A 16,211-nucleotide genomic window follows, 5' to 3' on the forward strand; every position below is an offset into this window, starting at 1 on the left:
GCTTTATGTTTTACAAGCAGGAGGAGGAAGACTCAGATGAAGACCATTCTCAGAGCAGCCATGAATTATCATCCAGTCCCATATCCTGCCTGCCTGTTGATGAGCACCTGTGTTACTCCCAGGAGGAGAGTGAGCCTGCATATGTTTCACCTCTGGATGAAAAAAAAGTTTTCAGAAAAACAGCCTTGTCTATGTCCAATTTACATGAGGCAACAATGTGAGTTTTGTCTTTTTTTTTTTTTTAATTAATGTTTTGAAGTATTTTATGTAGAATTTTGTTATTTAAGCATGATCCATGCTTACTGCATTAAGGTATTCTAAACCAAACAAATAGGCCAATGATTTCTTATGAGAGAGAAGAGGCAAAGAATGCTTGTTCCTTGGTCGGCATTCCTGTGGTTTTAGATATTCCTTCAAATAAGCCTGTGCCAAATCCATAAAGATGAAGGAATATAAACAGGTAAGAGAAATAGCAACATATACAGAAATGTAGATAATATATAATGGCATAGTAGAAAAGATATGCTGACTTACCTGTTAATGCTTCGATAAAGTTGGGTATCTAATTAATTCTTACAAATCCACCACAAGACGACGCACATCATTCAATAGTTCAGGCAGGCAGCATGGTCTGCTCCTAAATATGCTGTGATTCATTATGTGAGGTACCTTGGTTCTGGCAAAACCATTTCCAGAGACAACAGCTTTCCCACTAGCAGTTACAGCTGTGTCTGAAGGATCAAGCATTACATGGTCACACGGGAGCCTTTTCAATGTGTGTAAAACCAGTGTCTCCCTTCATAAGACTACTAATGTCTGGATGCCCAGAGAATGCAAGAACCACCCCCACACGGTGGTCAGCAGCTCTCCATGAAAAACCAAAAACCAGCTCCTTTTGATTTGTATTCAAGAATATTCAAGAATTCAAAGAAATTTTGTTTCAGCACGAGAGAAGTTGCTAAGTGCACACGGGCTGATATTGCTCAGCCTGAAAGTTGTTTAAAAAGATAGATCTTAGGAACAGTTATGTTCTCAAACTTTATGGGATGTTGTATTTTCCTTGTGTTTTCAGTGGTGTCTTATACAGGCATAAATTGACAAGGCTTTACCAAAACTGAGAGAAGATTAAAATGTGTTTTTTTTTTTTTTCCCATGTAATTCAAATATATGTGCTATCCTGGGCTTGCAAATTGTGTGGAGACATTTCTGTGTTAATATGAACCAGCTAGCTATTCTCTTACTGCTTAAAATATCAGCTAAGGTGCAGAAAAGTTGATTCTGGCACCAATAATTTCCACTGAATCCTGGTAATACTTAGGAGCTGGACTTCAATATTGATACTGCACTGACTATATTAATTCAGTTACAGAGATGCAAAATGCCTCCTATGTGAGCCTGACTCTGGTCAATTCCATTAACTCCAGCTGGAATGGAGACCACTAACATGACCCAGTCCTGAAAGCTTTTCCTCACGTTTTTTTTTTTATCGATTCTCTGCCTTCACTATATTAGAAGGGGGGAAAAATACTAATAAATGAGAAGGAGCACAACGGTTTATCGCATGTGGTGGAACAGCCCATTATAGTCATATGCGGAGGGCTGTGATGGACTTTGCCGGGACACTGTGTGCTGTGCGAGCCGTGGCCCAGAGCAGCTTGTATCACAGATCCACAGCTCTTGCACCACTTCTAGGCACGGGGACTTAAGGGGACTTAATGCCTATGTCTCTCTTGCAGGCCTGTTCTACTTGAACATCTCAGAGAAACAAGAGCAGATAAGAAAAGGCTTCGCAAAGCTCTGAGAGAGTTTGAGGAGCAATTCTACAAACAGACGGGAAGGTAACCAGCCAAACCGCCACGTGCCCCTTCGCTCGCCTGTGCAGCGACGTGTTCATTGCACTAGAGCCGGTTTTCTCATGTGTGAGATGGCCACAGACGCTGCAGCCAGGGACTGGAAGGTCCCTGTGCAGGTGCCCATCTGCCTGCTTAGTTCCTCCACATCCTGGAGGATGTGGTATCCCTGAGGAGCTGTCAGAACATGCCTGTAATGGGGACAAACCATCCAGGCTGCCAGACCAGACCTTTCCTGAGCTGTAGGGAGTCTGTCCCAAACTTCTGAAACCATCAGCCTGCAGGGACGACTCCTGACAGCTGAGCCATCTTATTAGGCTAAATACATACGCAGAAGCCACTGGCTCTTTCACTCATAAGCACTGGCTATTTTTTTGACTCCTCCTTTATCCTCCTCCCTTTATTTAGCAAGCTCATCTGCTGAAACTTGCAAAGGGTATGGGCATGTGCTATATACTGGCAACAGTTTTAAAATCACTGTGCAATAGCTTCTCGCCATATTTTATAATGAACTAGTTACATCTAAATAGCTGCCAAGGAAGAAAATTACCTGGTTTATGAAAAAAAAAAATCAATGTTTTTATTCTGTCCGTATCTGTGTAGAGTTTTGCTCCTGTCAGATTATCCGTAGTCATTTACAGTTTAAAAACAAATCCAATGTAAAACTCATTAATTGCTGCCCAAATAATTCTAAGACTGTTTCTCATCTTCATCTTAAAAGTGATGGCCCTTTTATCTGCTTTTCATAGGAGTCCACAAAAAGAAGATCGGGTACCCATGGCAGAGGAATACTCTGAATACAAGCACACAAAAGCCAAAATCAGGCTCTTGGAGGTTCTCATCAGTAAGCATGACATCTGCAAAACGATTTGAAATGAGTGCAATGGCGTGGGCTTGTTCTCTAGGGAGAGGGGGGAAAAAAAGAGGGAAGTAATTTAACAGGTCTTGGTCTGCTGCACAATTATTTGACACACTGAGATGCTGATGCACTTTACCAATTGCACTTGCTGGGATGAGAGAGGACAGCAATATGCAAGAATATTAAGCACGGGTGAGTGGACTACAGTCTATTTATTTTCCTTCTGAAAAAGCCTTGAAGTGCACGGTGAAAATGTTAGAAATTAAAAGGACACTGCAGTGTTGCACCCTCTGCCCTGCTCTTACTTTTAAAAAGTGTGAGGAAGCGCTCTCCTGGTTTTTACTATATCTTAATACAGAGTAATGTGCCACACATTTCCTGCAAGGATCAACAGTAAATTTACAACTACTGTCAGTTTTCAGTGTGCTGATTTGCTAGTTTAAAAGCAACACTAGCGTAAACGAACAAACCCTCTGCTAGGATAGAGGTGCCACTCAATTCCAGTAGCTGCAAAGGAAGGTGCACACACAGAGCCAGTGCCTGGGTTTGGATTCAATTCTTTGTGCAAAGTGATGCTGCCTGTGCAAAAACACAAGATGACTGCCGGATTGAGATACTGTTCTTTAGAAATGAGAAAAAGTGTGTGGCAAAACAAAACACATACAGTTTATCAGGAGGAGGTAAATAAAGGTACTGGATGCTGTCCTGTTTGCTAAGGTTTACAGGACCTGGCTTACGATACTTAAAATTCAGTAAATAGATCAACTACATGCTCATTCTTATTTCTATATTAAATGTTGCACTTTATTTTGCCTGATGCTATAACATTTGCTTTTCTAAGTACCAAAGCTCGTTTAGAAGCATGCACTTTGTTAAATGTTGAAGTATTTCCTGTGTTACAAATAATTGCCACATAGCTATATTAAAATGAGACTAGATTATTGCATTACGCTAAGATATTTTGGATAGATAAAGTACACGGTATATAATTGAGTGTCATAGTTATTTGGTGAGGAACGCTAGACTTCTTGTTTACAAAAAATATGATTATAAAAAAGATATTTTTCCATTGAAATTATGCATCTTTCTTAAACTTCAGAGCACTACACTTTGTAATATTATGGAGGTTTCCCCCCCCCACACTGTTTGTGCTACAGTATTTGTGTGAAAAGCAATCTATAAACAGAAGGACTGTTGGCATTTCTGTATCGGAAATCAGAAGCAGGGATTCTGGGAAATACCTAGCCCAGACATGGAGTAAGTCGAGTCATGTTTAGTCTTTTGCTTTAACTGTCATTTTGTATTGATTACATAGTGTAAACAATCTGTTTTCTATATTGATATGAAAATTTTCGTTTTATAAAGCCTATTACAAATGAATCAAGTTTGTATTTATATTGTATGTCTTGATTCAGCATGTTTTGGAAAAAATACACATTTTCAAGTAATTTGGAGAAAAAGTATGACCACTAGAAAAAGAATATTTTATTTCTCTGAGATTTGTTGTTTCAGTGTACTGACTTAATAATTTATAACTTAGCTTTTATGAATCAGAATGGTCTCCTTCGTAAATCTGTTTTAATTAAAGTCATCTAGAGCAACAGGAACAGATACAGAGCTATTTGAAGTTTACAAACTACATCTTTGATAAGGGAAAATGCTTTCATGACATGTATACAATTGATATTAAAATGTAATCTATATATTCTATATGATTGTATAATATTTTATACAACAGTACAAATAAAATATTTTTCTATTATATTTATTATGTCGAGACACAGTTTCTGTTTTCAGTTAGCTAATATAAATAACATAAATAACACTGTCAAACAACACGTTGGAAGTGCTGACATTTCTAGGCTTTGAGATTTAAATCATGCTGCAATTACAACCTTTCATGCTGTTTGGAGTTATCCCAGTATTTGTTCAGTAGTTAAAATGAATGCATATTTAAACACCGTTTATAAGCCATTATTTTTATTTTGCTAAAGCAGTTTATATAGGATTTTTGTTATGTTTGGCAAGAAACAGAAAACATTTTTTGCAGCATCTAGGTATAAATGGTTGCCAGAAAGAAATCCAGGACTTCTAATCATTTAAAGCATTGGGGGAACAGAAGGGAAGGAGGGAGAGAAGAAATACTAAAAACGCTACTGAGGAGTTTGAACTCATGTTTGCTTTTGGTGACAGCGGCATGTGCATGCTTCTGAGGAGAACGGCTGACAATGGAAATGGACAGCGGAGGTCTGAAGACTCCTAAGTAATGAGGGAGGCTTTAGCGTCCAACACTGATATTGCAGGTCTTGCAGCTAGGATCTTTCTTTGCATTTGCAGTAGACAAGCTCATTAGTTGGTGACCGGTGATTTCTGCAACTGTGCCAAGAGAGAGATCCAGGGGATCAGTGTAGATTACTTCCAAAATAACATCTTGGGCGTGATGGTAGACCATTACACCGTCTTCTTCATTGCAGGTCAGAAATTTATTATCTTTTATATTTAGCTGAGGAAGGCGCTGCTTGCAGAATTCGTCTCCCGGCGATCCAAGCGGGGCGATGACGAGAATGACGTAGTGGTAGGCTGTGTACATGCAGTAGAAGTCTCCAAAGTACAAGTTAGTATTTGGGTTGAAGAGTTTTTCAGCTGCAATCTCAAACCTGTATCTTCCATATGGTGAATCTTGTGGTGGCTTCCCAGTGTTAAACTCAGTGTTGCAGCTAAAGAAGATGCCTTCCAGCTTCCCACTGATAGGAGAGCCATGGCTGCCACTGTTATCCTTAACAGAGGGCTGCATGGCATTTCCATGGTGCTCTCTACAAATGAATGACTGGTATTGTTTATTTTGTAACACAGTTAAAAAGAATAAGTTAGGAGCTCAGGCTGTTTGGTAACAGCACTGAAGGGACACACACAAAAAAAAGTTAAAATGAAAACTGTGATCTTAGGTGTAAGAAAATCAAATGCACCCAGCCTGGGAAAGAGCTGGAACATCTCCTATTACAGGAAAAAGATTGCTTTTCCAGTCTGGCTCCTCTGCCAGCTGTGAGCTGTATGGGAATGATGTGAAGGCAAAGAATAGCACAAACAAAAAAGCCCCCAATCCACCAATATCTTTAATTAGCTGATTTGTGTAGCTTTCCACTACATTTCTAACAATAAACACATTTTAGCTTAATCACATGTTGAAAATTACAAACAAATCTCAGTGCTGAACATCCTGTTTGCTGATGCATATTTTTAGTATGCATTTCATATAGAAAATAGCCAGCGACAGTTATTTCTGAATGATGTTTTTCAGAGCGCTTGTAGGAAGGAATGTACTGCCTGCTATAATTTTTTCCCCAAAATCATAATCTAAGGTCTAATTTGTCTACTGCTGAGCCCAGAATATTAGGTAATTTGGTTGGTGTCCAGCTTCTGCAGTAACTAGTTCTAAGGGGAAAAAATATACAAGACCAGTGTTGTATCTTTGCAAGCTGAGCTCAGGTGGGTTCCAGTGAAAGCAAACGTTCAGCATTACAAGGGAATATTTAAACCCAAATTGAAATCAACACCATTAGCCTGCTAAATTTGGAAGACCAAGCCAAAACACTCCATTTAATTTTCTTTAGCACCTGAGTTTTTATGGACAGCAGGAAGTTCCCCAGAATTTGTGTGCTACACCCGTGACAGTTTTGGCTATGCTGCACCATGTGATTTCAGAAATTAAAACAGTGCTTTTTGTGAGTCCTGCAAAGGTCTAGATTTATTAGGCAAACTTGTAACAGGTTGTAGGTACACTGACAGGCTAAAAACAGCACGTTTCCGAAGAATCTTAGGTATCTAGGTGGGCCTTTTTTTTTTTTTTTTTTTTTGTGAGGTGTTACATGAGGCAAGAGAGATTTTTCTCTCTCTCATGTGCACTGGCTTGCAAGAGCTACAGGTAAAACCATGCTATCTGAGAAAAGTTATTGCAAAACACTTGAGTCTGTTAAAGGGGCAGTTAATGCAAGTTGCCATTGATGCCAGCAAATTTACTGTATGCATAGTCAATACTAGATTTCTAATCTCCTCAGCAGAATATTTTAATAGGACTCCAAGATAGAGTTCAAAAGTTTGGGGGGGGGGGGGAACTCATATGCTACATGGTTAATGTCTCAAGCTCTGGTTTTGCAAGACACTTTGTTGTTGTTTTTGTTATAAACAGTGGGTATGTTATGCCTGAAGCAAATACTAGGGAGAAAAAACACAAATCGACTTGAGTAACCACTTCCTCAACCTGAAAATCTGGGCTTGCGGTTTTATATCTGTGGCAAGATACTGACATCCAGCGGCCAATTAGGCTAATTATAGGTCAGTCCTCCTCAGGGAGCTAAGATGTTTTATGGCACTTCCATGGAGATAAGCAGCAAAATGAGGAGTGTGTCATTCATACAGCCACAGTAAGAGCACCATGCTTAGGGTTGCTGCTGTAGCACAGTGACAGTTGCTTGTTTGGCTATGCTGCTAGAGCTGCTCTGTTAGCATCCTCAAGCTTGTTTACTAGTTATGGCACCACATAGGCCATATGCCAAGGATTCTTTTCCTCCAAGAAGCACTTTTTTTTTTTTTTTTTTAAACATTCACTAAATCACACTGTGGAAAGACTAGCATTTGTGACCATACTAGCATGCTTCTGATGAGAAAAGCCTACTATTAAACAGTTATGGATATTCTAGCTTGATGATCTGTTTAAAAAAAAAATGCAGCTTTTTGTCTCTTTAACACATTAACAGAATGAAAAACAAACTCAAGTGATACTTGCAGCAAACCATGAAAAAACATAAAGGAGCAATTAATCTGTCACATCTGGCAGAACAAAGTCAATCGCCATGTCTATAAATGCACCTCTGTAGCAATTTTCAAAGCTCTGTGAACACAAATGCAGGTGCACTATGATTATGTGGCTAAAACACAGTAACACTAGACATGTGCCTCCTGTGCTACGTCCGCCAAGAAAACAGAAGCGCTTTATTAGGTTTGCAGCAATATCAACTCATCCTTTGCCTTCTCTGAGCTTTGCAGCACTGTGTAATGTGTAACAATTCACTCTTAAAGAAGGGAGCTGGCAAGCAAACCTCATGCTCTGAGGCTACAGGACTGTCTTGGAACTGAAAAACAAATGCACATAATTGCAAATCTGCAACATCGCCAAGAGCTGTGGTCTCTTCTCTTGGAAACCAAACACGGCACTATTACTTCTCTGTTATCAGTTTTACGCCTCTTTTCTAGCTTGCTACTGGTCCCAGTATAACAACCATGTAAATATTAATTGCAATTATATAGCAGAGCAGTAAGCCCAGCTCTTGCAGTACATATTGAAGGAGGTTGGTTTAATGCCCTGAAAGATCATGGTCAGTGGTGCCACCCTTCTGACAGCAGTGTTTAAAGGGCTGGTGCCCTGCTGCTTACCTCTGATCCCTGGTCTCCTACCGGCGTAAGGTGCTGCTGCGCGGGGGCTGCTCCAGCTCCGTCAGCGTGCGAGCTCTGCCGCGTGCAGTGCAAAGCTCTCCCTGTGCTACTGGTGTGCGCACAACGCGCACTGGCGCTTCAGCAGGAAGGGAAACTACTCTCCAGCTAACCCCGTTATTCCTTCCAACTCAAGTACAATGTTATGAGACTATCAAAACATTCACCCAGCCCCACCTTTCTTTCCCCAACACACACACACACACACACTTAAATCAGGCTGGAGACCCTGCAAGTCCTTCAGTTTCAACTCCAAAACACATTTTTTTTTAATTTGCTAATCAAAACGTTGAGCTATACAAATTGGAAGAAATGAGTCACCTTTTAATTTTTCTCTTTTTCTAAACTAAAGATGTAGCACAGCCATTCTGCTCCAGCTTTAGCACAGCTGCCTCATTACTCCCACAAACAACTTTGCATATGTTTACTTTCTTACCTCATATAATCAAAGTATTCTTTGTGCTGATTCCGGTAAAAAACAGACAGTTTAAGCATACGGCCTGCAATCACTTCAGCTTTTTCCAAGAGCTGTGTTAGGTGAACTTTTGAATAATCTGGGAAGAAAAGACAATCTGCTAGCATAAGGAGAAAAAAAAAAAAAAAAAAACCCAAATACAGTGCTCTCTAAAAGCTACACCCACAAACTTACTTAAAATAGTGAACAGAGCTTCGATAACATTCCTAACACTATGACCGACAACATGGCTATACTGCTACTATCCAGCCCAGCACCATAAACACATGTCAGGCACATACTTTAATCATCTCCCCACCAATACTCGGCCAACCCTTAGCTACTTGCAGCGCTGCCATCCTGTCTCAGAGGTGAGGGTCGTTGTAGTTGGGACTCTGGGGAGCCAAGAACTGCCCTCTCGGGCTAAGGCCATTTAGGAAATTACTTGTTACACCCTACTGGTTTGTGAGCAGAGAAAGAGTCACATAATTAGCCAAGCTTGTTTAGGCCCAAGCTCAGGCTGCAAGTCAGCCAACACCACCAGCTCACGCAGGCAGGCACACTGGCAGTTGGCGATGGTCACCTCCAGGCAGATGTACAAAGACATGTATTGGCCCTCATGATGGGGGTGCTCAGGTTTTGCAGTATGCTGAGGAGGGAGCACAGTAAATGTCCGCGCTAAGTTATGTATTAGGGATCTGCTGCTTTGCTTTCTCCACTGGTGCTTACAGCCTGCAAGAGGTGTGTGCATGGCCCTGTTCCAGTGGGGTTCCCTACCCTTCTTCCTCAACTGAGACAATCAGTGGCACCAGGCATCACACTGAGGATCAACTAAAGCTCTTCTTTGGTAACAGAGGCAGCACTGCAGCTGCCTCCCACCTATCATCATAATGCACCAAACCTGGGAATACACAAAGCCTAAAGCTTATCTTCCCATTTCCAGGTGTGACTATTACACTGCAACAGGCTACTTGATGCCACTAAGCTATCTAACCCCTTCCTGCAACGCTATCATTAATTGCATAGGCCTAGGGTGCATGTTTTCTCAGCAATATTACCTGCTGTGCAAAATTCGATGATTTCACTCCACTCAGAAACAACATAATCGCCATCAACTTGCTTTGATGCTGTCTGTACTGCGACTGTGTATTCTGTTCTTGGGCTCAAGAACCAGTGCCCACGGACCGTCATAGGCAAAGGAACAGCTTTGGCCACCAATTTAGTGGGGACATCCTAGTGGGACAACAAAATAAACAAGCAAAATACAAGTTCTCAGCACAGCCAAACTACTCCACCAGAACTACACCTGTGTGAGTGAGAGAGAGAGTGTGCACACACGTATATGGATATATACACACACACTCTGTATATTATGGATATATACACACACACTCTGTATATAAAACATGTAGGAAAAAAAAAGAACATTTAATGATATTTAAAGCATCCTCCCAAGAACTCTACTGCAAAGGCATCCTGCAATGCGAATGGAGCCAGCAGCTGCTGCAGTTCCACTCATTAGTCTTCCTGGTAAAAAATGGTCTTCACCTGGATCAGGTCTCTGTGCCCATGTGACAGTGCTGGGCTTTTTCTTAAACAACGGTCCTTACACAACAGCCTAAGTATCAGACAGGGGCTGGGTGGTCAACTCAGTTCCCACTGGACTCTGGGAGGAAGCAGTCCTTGCTCTTCCAGCTATATCCTTTCCCTACACCAGGTCTACTGCTGAGCTTCAGCTGCAGAGGGTGTACAAATAACGCTACAAGGTTTGTCTCTACCCTATTAGGGATAAGGCAAATTTTGAATGCCGGCAGGAGGTCTGCTTGTGGCTCAGCAGGAGAGCTCTCCCCACTGTCATCACCACCTCAGTAAAGAATCAGCCCAAGTCCTGGCATCTACTTGGCAGAAAGCACCAGGAAGACTGTGGGGAACACAGCAGTCCAGGTCTCCGGCTAGCCAGAGTGCCTCAGTCTCTTTATGTTAAGGGGGCAGAAGTGGGTACCAGAGCAGAGAGAATACCTAAAATGTGCTAGAAGGAGCTAGAAAGGCTAAGGAGCATCAGAGAGTGTGAGAAAGAGCTACATGATTGGTGACGGCACATCCTGCAGTGGTTTAGGGGGCTGGGTGGCTAGGGTGAGGCAGTCATGCCCATGCCTTAACACTACTTGCACTAAACAGCAAAGAAGGGTAGTTGTTCTGGGCAGCTCCCTTCTGAGGGAAACAGAGGTCCCAGTTTGCAGACCTGAGCCTCCCTGCCCTGCAGGGAGGGGCTGGTCTTTCTCTGTGGCCTGTGGAACACATGTGGCCACACACGTGTTCATCACATAAAGACTCCCAAATCTTTATGCCCCCCGCCCCCACGACCAGCACCCACTATTGTTTTTCCAAGATGGAGGAGATGAAGTTGAAAAGAGAAGCCTGAAGGAGTGCAGGTGGCTGCCTATCCTCTCAGTGTCAGGGAAGGACACTGAGAGGAACAGAAAAAGCCCCACGCTTAACAGAAGGACATGAGCCTGGTGTCAGTAGTGGAATTTTGGGCTTCTGGATCATGGGCAGTATTCACAGTACGGGTCTTCCTGGCAAAAGATGGGGTTCACCTGCTTTTTTTTGGGGGGGGGGGAGTTGGGGCCAGGGGAAGAATCCTTACCCAGGAGTTGGTAGGGGCTCATTGCGAGGGCTTTACACGAGGTATGGGGTGGGGGGCAAAAACCAGAATTACTAGGGATGAGCCCAGGGGCGGTATGCCAGGGTCAGGGGAGAGCTCAGGAGCCCAGCTGAACTGCATGTAGCATGGGCAACAAACAGGAGGAGCTTGAGCCCGGAGTGTGTCAGGAAAACTATGACATAGCCACCATCACTGAAATGTGTTGGGACCACCGTCAAGACTGGAGTGCTGCAATGGATGGCTACAGGCTCTTCAGAAAGGACAAGCAAGGAAGGCGGTTGGGTAGCAGTGTGTGTTAGGGAGTCCTTCAAATGTGCGGAGCTCCAAGTAGGTGATGGAAAAGCCAAGTGCGTATGGGTCAGGATCAGGAAGATGGCCAACAAGGCTGATATCCTGGTGGGAGTCTGCTATAGGCCACCCACCCACGAGGAAGAGACAGACAAGGCATTCTGCCAGCAGTTGGCAGAAGTCTCACGCTCAGCAGCACTTGTTCTTGTGGGTTCAACCCACCAGATATTTGTTGAAAATAAAGTAAGGCAGAGAGGAGAGGGTCTAGGCACTTTGTGGACTACATGGAAGATAACTCACCAAGTGAGGCTACATGGGGAAAAGCCCCGCTGCACCTGCTCTTTGCCAACAGAGAAGGACTGGTGAGAGATATGGTCGGAGGCCATCTTGGGCAGAGTGACCATGAAATGATAGTTTTGATTCACCGTGAAGCCAGGAGGGGCATCAGCAAAGCAGCTATGCTGGCCTTCTGGTGGGCACACTTTGGACTATTTAGGGCATTGGTTAGGAGAGTCCCTTGGGAGAGAGTCCTGAAGAGCAAAGAGGTCCAGGAAGGCTGGATTTTTCTTGAGAAGGCAACCGTAAAGGCGCAGGAGCAGGCTGTCCCCGTGTGCTGAAAGATGAGCCAGAGGGGAGGAAGACCAGCCTGTCTGAATAGGGACCTGCTGCTGCGACTCTGGGAAAAAAAAAGGAGGTGTAGCACCTAGGGAAGAAGGGTCAGGCAACTCACGACCAAGTGACTCACCTAGTGGATGAGAGAAAGGCTGTGGACGTGGTCTACTTTGACTTCAGTAAGGCCTTTGACACAGCTTCCCACTGCCTTCTCCTGGAGAAGCTGGCAGCTCATGGCTTAGCCAGTGGCCTCTTCGCTTGGTGAAAAACTGGCTGGATGTCCGGGCCCAGACAGTAATGGTGAATGGAGTTAAATCAATCCAGCTGGCAACCAGTCACGAGTGGTGTCCCCCAGGGCTGGGGCAGGTCCTCTTTAAAATCTTTATTGATGATCTCGATGAGGGGGGATCGAGTGCACCCTCAGCAAGTTTGCAGATGACACCAAGTTAGGAGGAAGAGTTGACCTGCTTGAGGAAGGCTCTACAGAAGGATCTGGACAGGCTGAATCGATGGGCTGAGACCAACTGTATGAGATTCAATAAGGCCAAGCGCCGGGCCCTGCACTTCAGTCACAACAACCCCCTGCAGTGCTGCAGGCTCAGGGCAGGGTGGCTGCAGAGCTGGGCGGCAAGAAAAGATCTGGGGGTCGACAGCTGGCTGCACATGAGCCAGCAGCGTGCCCAGGTGGCCAAGAAGGCCAAGGGCCTCCTGCCTTGTACGAGGAACAGTGTAGCCAGCAGGACCAGGGAAGTGCTCATTCCCCTGTACTGGGCGCCGGTGAGGCCGCACCTGGAATACTGGGCTCACTTTTGGTTCCCTCACTACAGGGAAGACATAGAGGTGGTGCTGGAGCATGTCCAAAGAAGGATAACGAAGCTGGTGAAGGGGCTGGAGCACAGACCTTATGAGGAGCAGCGGAGGGAGCAGGGGTTATTTAGTCTGGAGAAGAGGAGGCTCAGGGGAGACTTTATCATTCTCTACAAGTACCTGAAAGGAGAGTGTAGTGAGGTGGGGGGTTGATCTCTGCTGCAGAATAACTACCGATAGAACAAGAGAAAATGGCCTCATGTTGCAGCAGGGGAGGCTCAGGTTAGACATCATGAAAAATTTCTACACAGAAGGGGCTGTCAAGCATTGGAACACACTGCCCAGGGAAATAGTGGAGTCACCATCCCTGGCAGTGTTCAAGAAATGTGCAGATGAGGCGTTTAGGGTGCTGAGGGTTTAGCAGGCACGGTGTTAAGGGGCTTACAGTTGGACTGAATAATCTCAAAGGTCTTTTCCAACCATAATGAGGAGTCTATGATTCTACATTGGCCAAACATATAAAATTCTCTGTTTCAAATAGTGGTAAGTGATTTTCATTACACTTAATGAATACTTCCAATCATACTAAAAGCAAAAAAGTCTCATAAGGCAAAGGAAATTTATAAATATGCTGTTAACAGTACATGTGGGAAAAATACACTTGCAATAAAAAGATTCCAAGAAATTTTTTTGCAGTTATTTCATTGGTTTATAAATCATTAGCAACTTGAATGATGGAGGCAGAATAGGGACCTTGACTTTTTTTTGTTTTTAATTTGCAGATAATTGTACTGTTCAATCTTGTCCGCTCCCTTATTCTGTGTCTCCAAGACTGAAGCAAATTTTGCTGAATTTGATAACCACAGACTTTGCAATGTATTCAATGTGTCCCTCCACCAGTGGCTAGAGGAAAGAGGCCAGATGACAATTTGGGTCACAGTGTTGAACGTTCAGAACTAAAATTGCTGGAAGCCTTCCTAGAAGTGCATTAGGATTTGTGACTCCCCTGTTGAAATGACATGTGTTGCTCTCACAAGTCTGTCACTGAACAAGGCACAAAAGACATAAATTGTTTAAGCAAAATTAAGAGTTAGAAATCAAAACAGGTTTTACAATAAAATTGCATGGGTTTCCACTTTAAATGAAAAAAAAAAAAGGCAGCATTTAATTCTCACTGAAAGCAGTGTGTGTGTGTGTGTGTGTGTGTATATGTACGTACATGTGCACTGGGTAGAGAAGTGCAGAATATTCTGAATAAAAAAATCAGAAAAAAAATCCTCAGTCAGAGTAATCAGAACCCACCTTTCCTGGTTGATCAGGACCTGCTTCCCACGGTCTGACTTTGACTTTGAAAGGTTAAAACAACACTGAGACTCATCTATTTAAAATTAAATATATCCACCCTAATTTTAAAGTGAAAATTACCTTGTGTTTAAATTTGTTGGAATTCTTGTTTTCTTTCTTGTTGAGATCGATGAAATAGTGAGTGATACGGTCCTTGGATTTGGAATCCATATCCCAAGAAATCTTGAAGGAATCGCACGTAATGTTGCTTATTTTGATGTTATGTGGGACTGGCAGTTCCTCCATCTCTGCTATCCCACTATCCTGTGATTTATTCCCTGCATTAAAAAAAAAATCATAATTCCTTTAGTTAAAGGCCTACTCCGTATGACAAGCTCTGTCTTTGCTCCAGTACAACGGCATCTCTGAACAGCCGTTCATAAAATAATACCTAGTACTCAGAAACAACTGCAAGACACAATAATGCAGGTCCCATTTTGGGTGTTGAGAACTATCTGAATGGGAAGTGATTCTCTGCGTGAACAAGCACTAATAACGTGCAAGCAGGCTGTGCAGACGAGTTAGCATCACAACGGCCCGCAGTCACAGTTTCACCATGAGAAATATCTGAAGCTATCAGATGCTGCAATGAATAGCAGATACCTCCAATGTACACCATTAACGTAATGGCCATAGCCATAGCTGTAAGGGAAATAAATAAAAGTAGAAATCACATTCATCCTATAAGTATTTTTCAAGCATGAAGTAAAAACAATCTTTTCAAGGTTTATAGATAGAATAAGTATATATGCACACAGACACATACATAACATAGCACCTCCTTTCCAACTTTACAACTGATGCCGTGATCATTTTAAGCCGTTGTAAAAGCAACAGCACTACCAATTTCATTTTCCTGTTGTTAGTCCATCTGTTCTGTTTGCCCAATTGAGACTCCCTGCAGTGTCCTGGGAAGCTTTTTTTTCTGCTTTATTCCAAGTGCATATGGTCGACCGAGTAGATGTCCACTGACCCCGAGAAGTATCACGGGTTCTAAAATTAGGTCTTCTCTTAGATCCCAGGACGACCCTGCCTTAGTGTATCCAGTGAACTTTAAAACTCAGAAAGTATAGGTGCTCTTGGTCTGATTTACACCACAGAAGTCTAAAGGAAACAATAAAAAAGAGCAGAAAGACAGAACAAATGAAAAGATTAGGAAAAGAAAAAGCTAGAGAAGAAGATGCAAATGAGGGAATGAAGAAAAGGAATGTAAAATAATGTAAACAAACATAGATAAGTGTAAGAAGAGAGAAAGGAGGAAGTATGATGTCTGCAGCAGAAAAAGAGGAAAGCTCCCACATCCTGTCCAGATGAGGAAGGCACGCAGCCCATGCAGAGGCAGGGGGAGAACACATTGTCAGAATTCATTCTCAATTGCAAAAGACAGGGATATATAGTTGTCAAACTATTAATTCTAGATAGCTCCACAGGGTTCATCACAGTAAGCTAAATAACTTCCAACTGCTGAGACACTAGCTGCCAACACCAAGTAAAATAGACCAGTTTCACAAAAAGCATGCCAATATATACAAAGCATTTTGTAGTACCCTAGTTCAGATAGAGTCCACTGGAAAATGTAGCAGAGGCATTTCCTTCCCAATCAAAATATACACACAAGGAATCCTGTAACTCCAGTCCAAAAGTACTTGCCAAAACTCCACCAAAACACCTGTAATAATCTTTTGTATACGCTGAAACTACTTTGATTCATCTACAGCAAATCATTTCCATTTCCAGCATAAGTGATATAAAAATGGACACTGTCAGTAGTTCTAGTCAGTAACAAAAATAAACAAATTTGACTTAGAAAACATTAGGGACATTTCAACCTAACAACATAGGTTT

At 42.7% G+C, this 16,211-nt stretch overlaps 2 protein-coding genes across 2 annotated transcripts in view; one reads left to right on the forward strand and one right to left on the reverse strand.

Annotated features, from left to right (window-relative positions):
- The window catches only part of FAM13C (family with sequence similarity 13 member C), a 100,994-nt gene extending 98,232 nt beyond the window's left edge, over nt 1–2,762 (forward strand). The window contains 3 exon segments of the mRNA XM_088526351.1: nt 18–217; nt 1,737–1,838; nt 2,600–2,762. Of these exon segments, the coding sequence (XP_088382477.1) occupies nt 18–217; nt 1,737–1,838; nt 2,600–2,723 (426 nt within the window). The 3' untranslated portion in view covers nt 2,724–2,762.
- Nucleotides 2,763–4,270: 1,508 nt separating this feature from the next.
- Nucleotides 4,271–16,211, reverse strand: part of PHYHIPL (phytanoyl-CoA 2-hydroxylase interacting protein like) — a 33,188-nt gene continuing 21,247 nt past the window's right edge. Inside the window, exons 2-5 of the mRNA XM_088526352.1 lie at nt 14,448–14,644; nt 9,709–9,883; nt 8,633–8,750; nt 4,271–5,522 (exon numbers count right to left, since the gene is read on the reverse strand). Of these exons, the coding sequence (XP_088382478.1) occupies nt 4,988–5,522; nt 8,633–8,750; nt 9,709–9,883; nt 14,448–14,644 (1,025 nt within the window). The 3' untranslated portion in view covers nt 4,271–4,987. The remainder of the gene's footprint in view (nt 5,523–8,632; nt 8,751–9,708; nt 9,884–14,447; nt 14,645–16,211) is intronic.

Source organism: Tinamus guttatus, unplaced genomic scaffold, assembly GCF_059628265.1.
Source record: "Tinamus guttatus ecotype Peru unplaced genomic scaffold, ASM5962826v1 Tinamus_guttatus_pri_ptg000246l, whole genome shotgun sequence".
NCBI classification, from domain to species: domain Eukaryota; kingdom Metazoa; phylum Chordata; class Aves; order Tinamiformes; family Tinamidae; genus Tinamus; species Tinamus guttatus.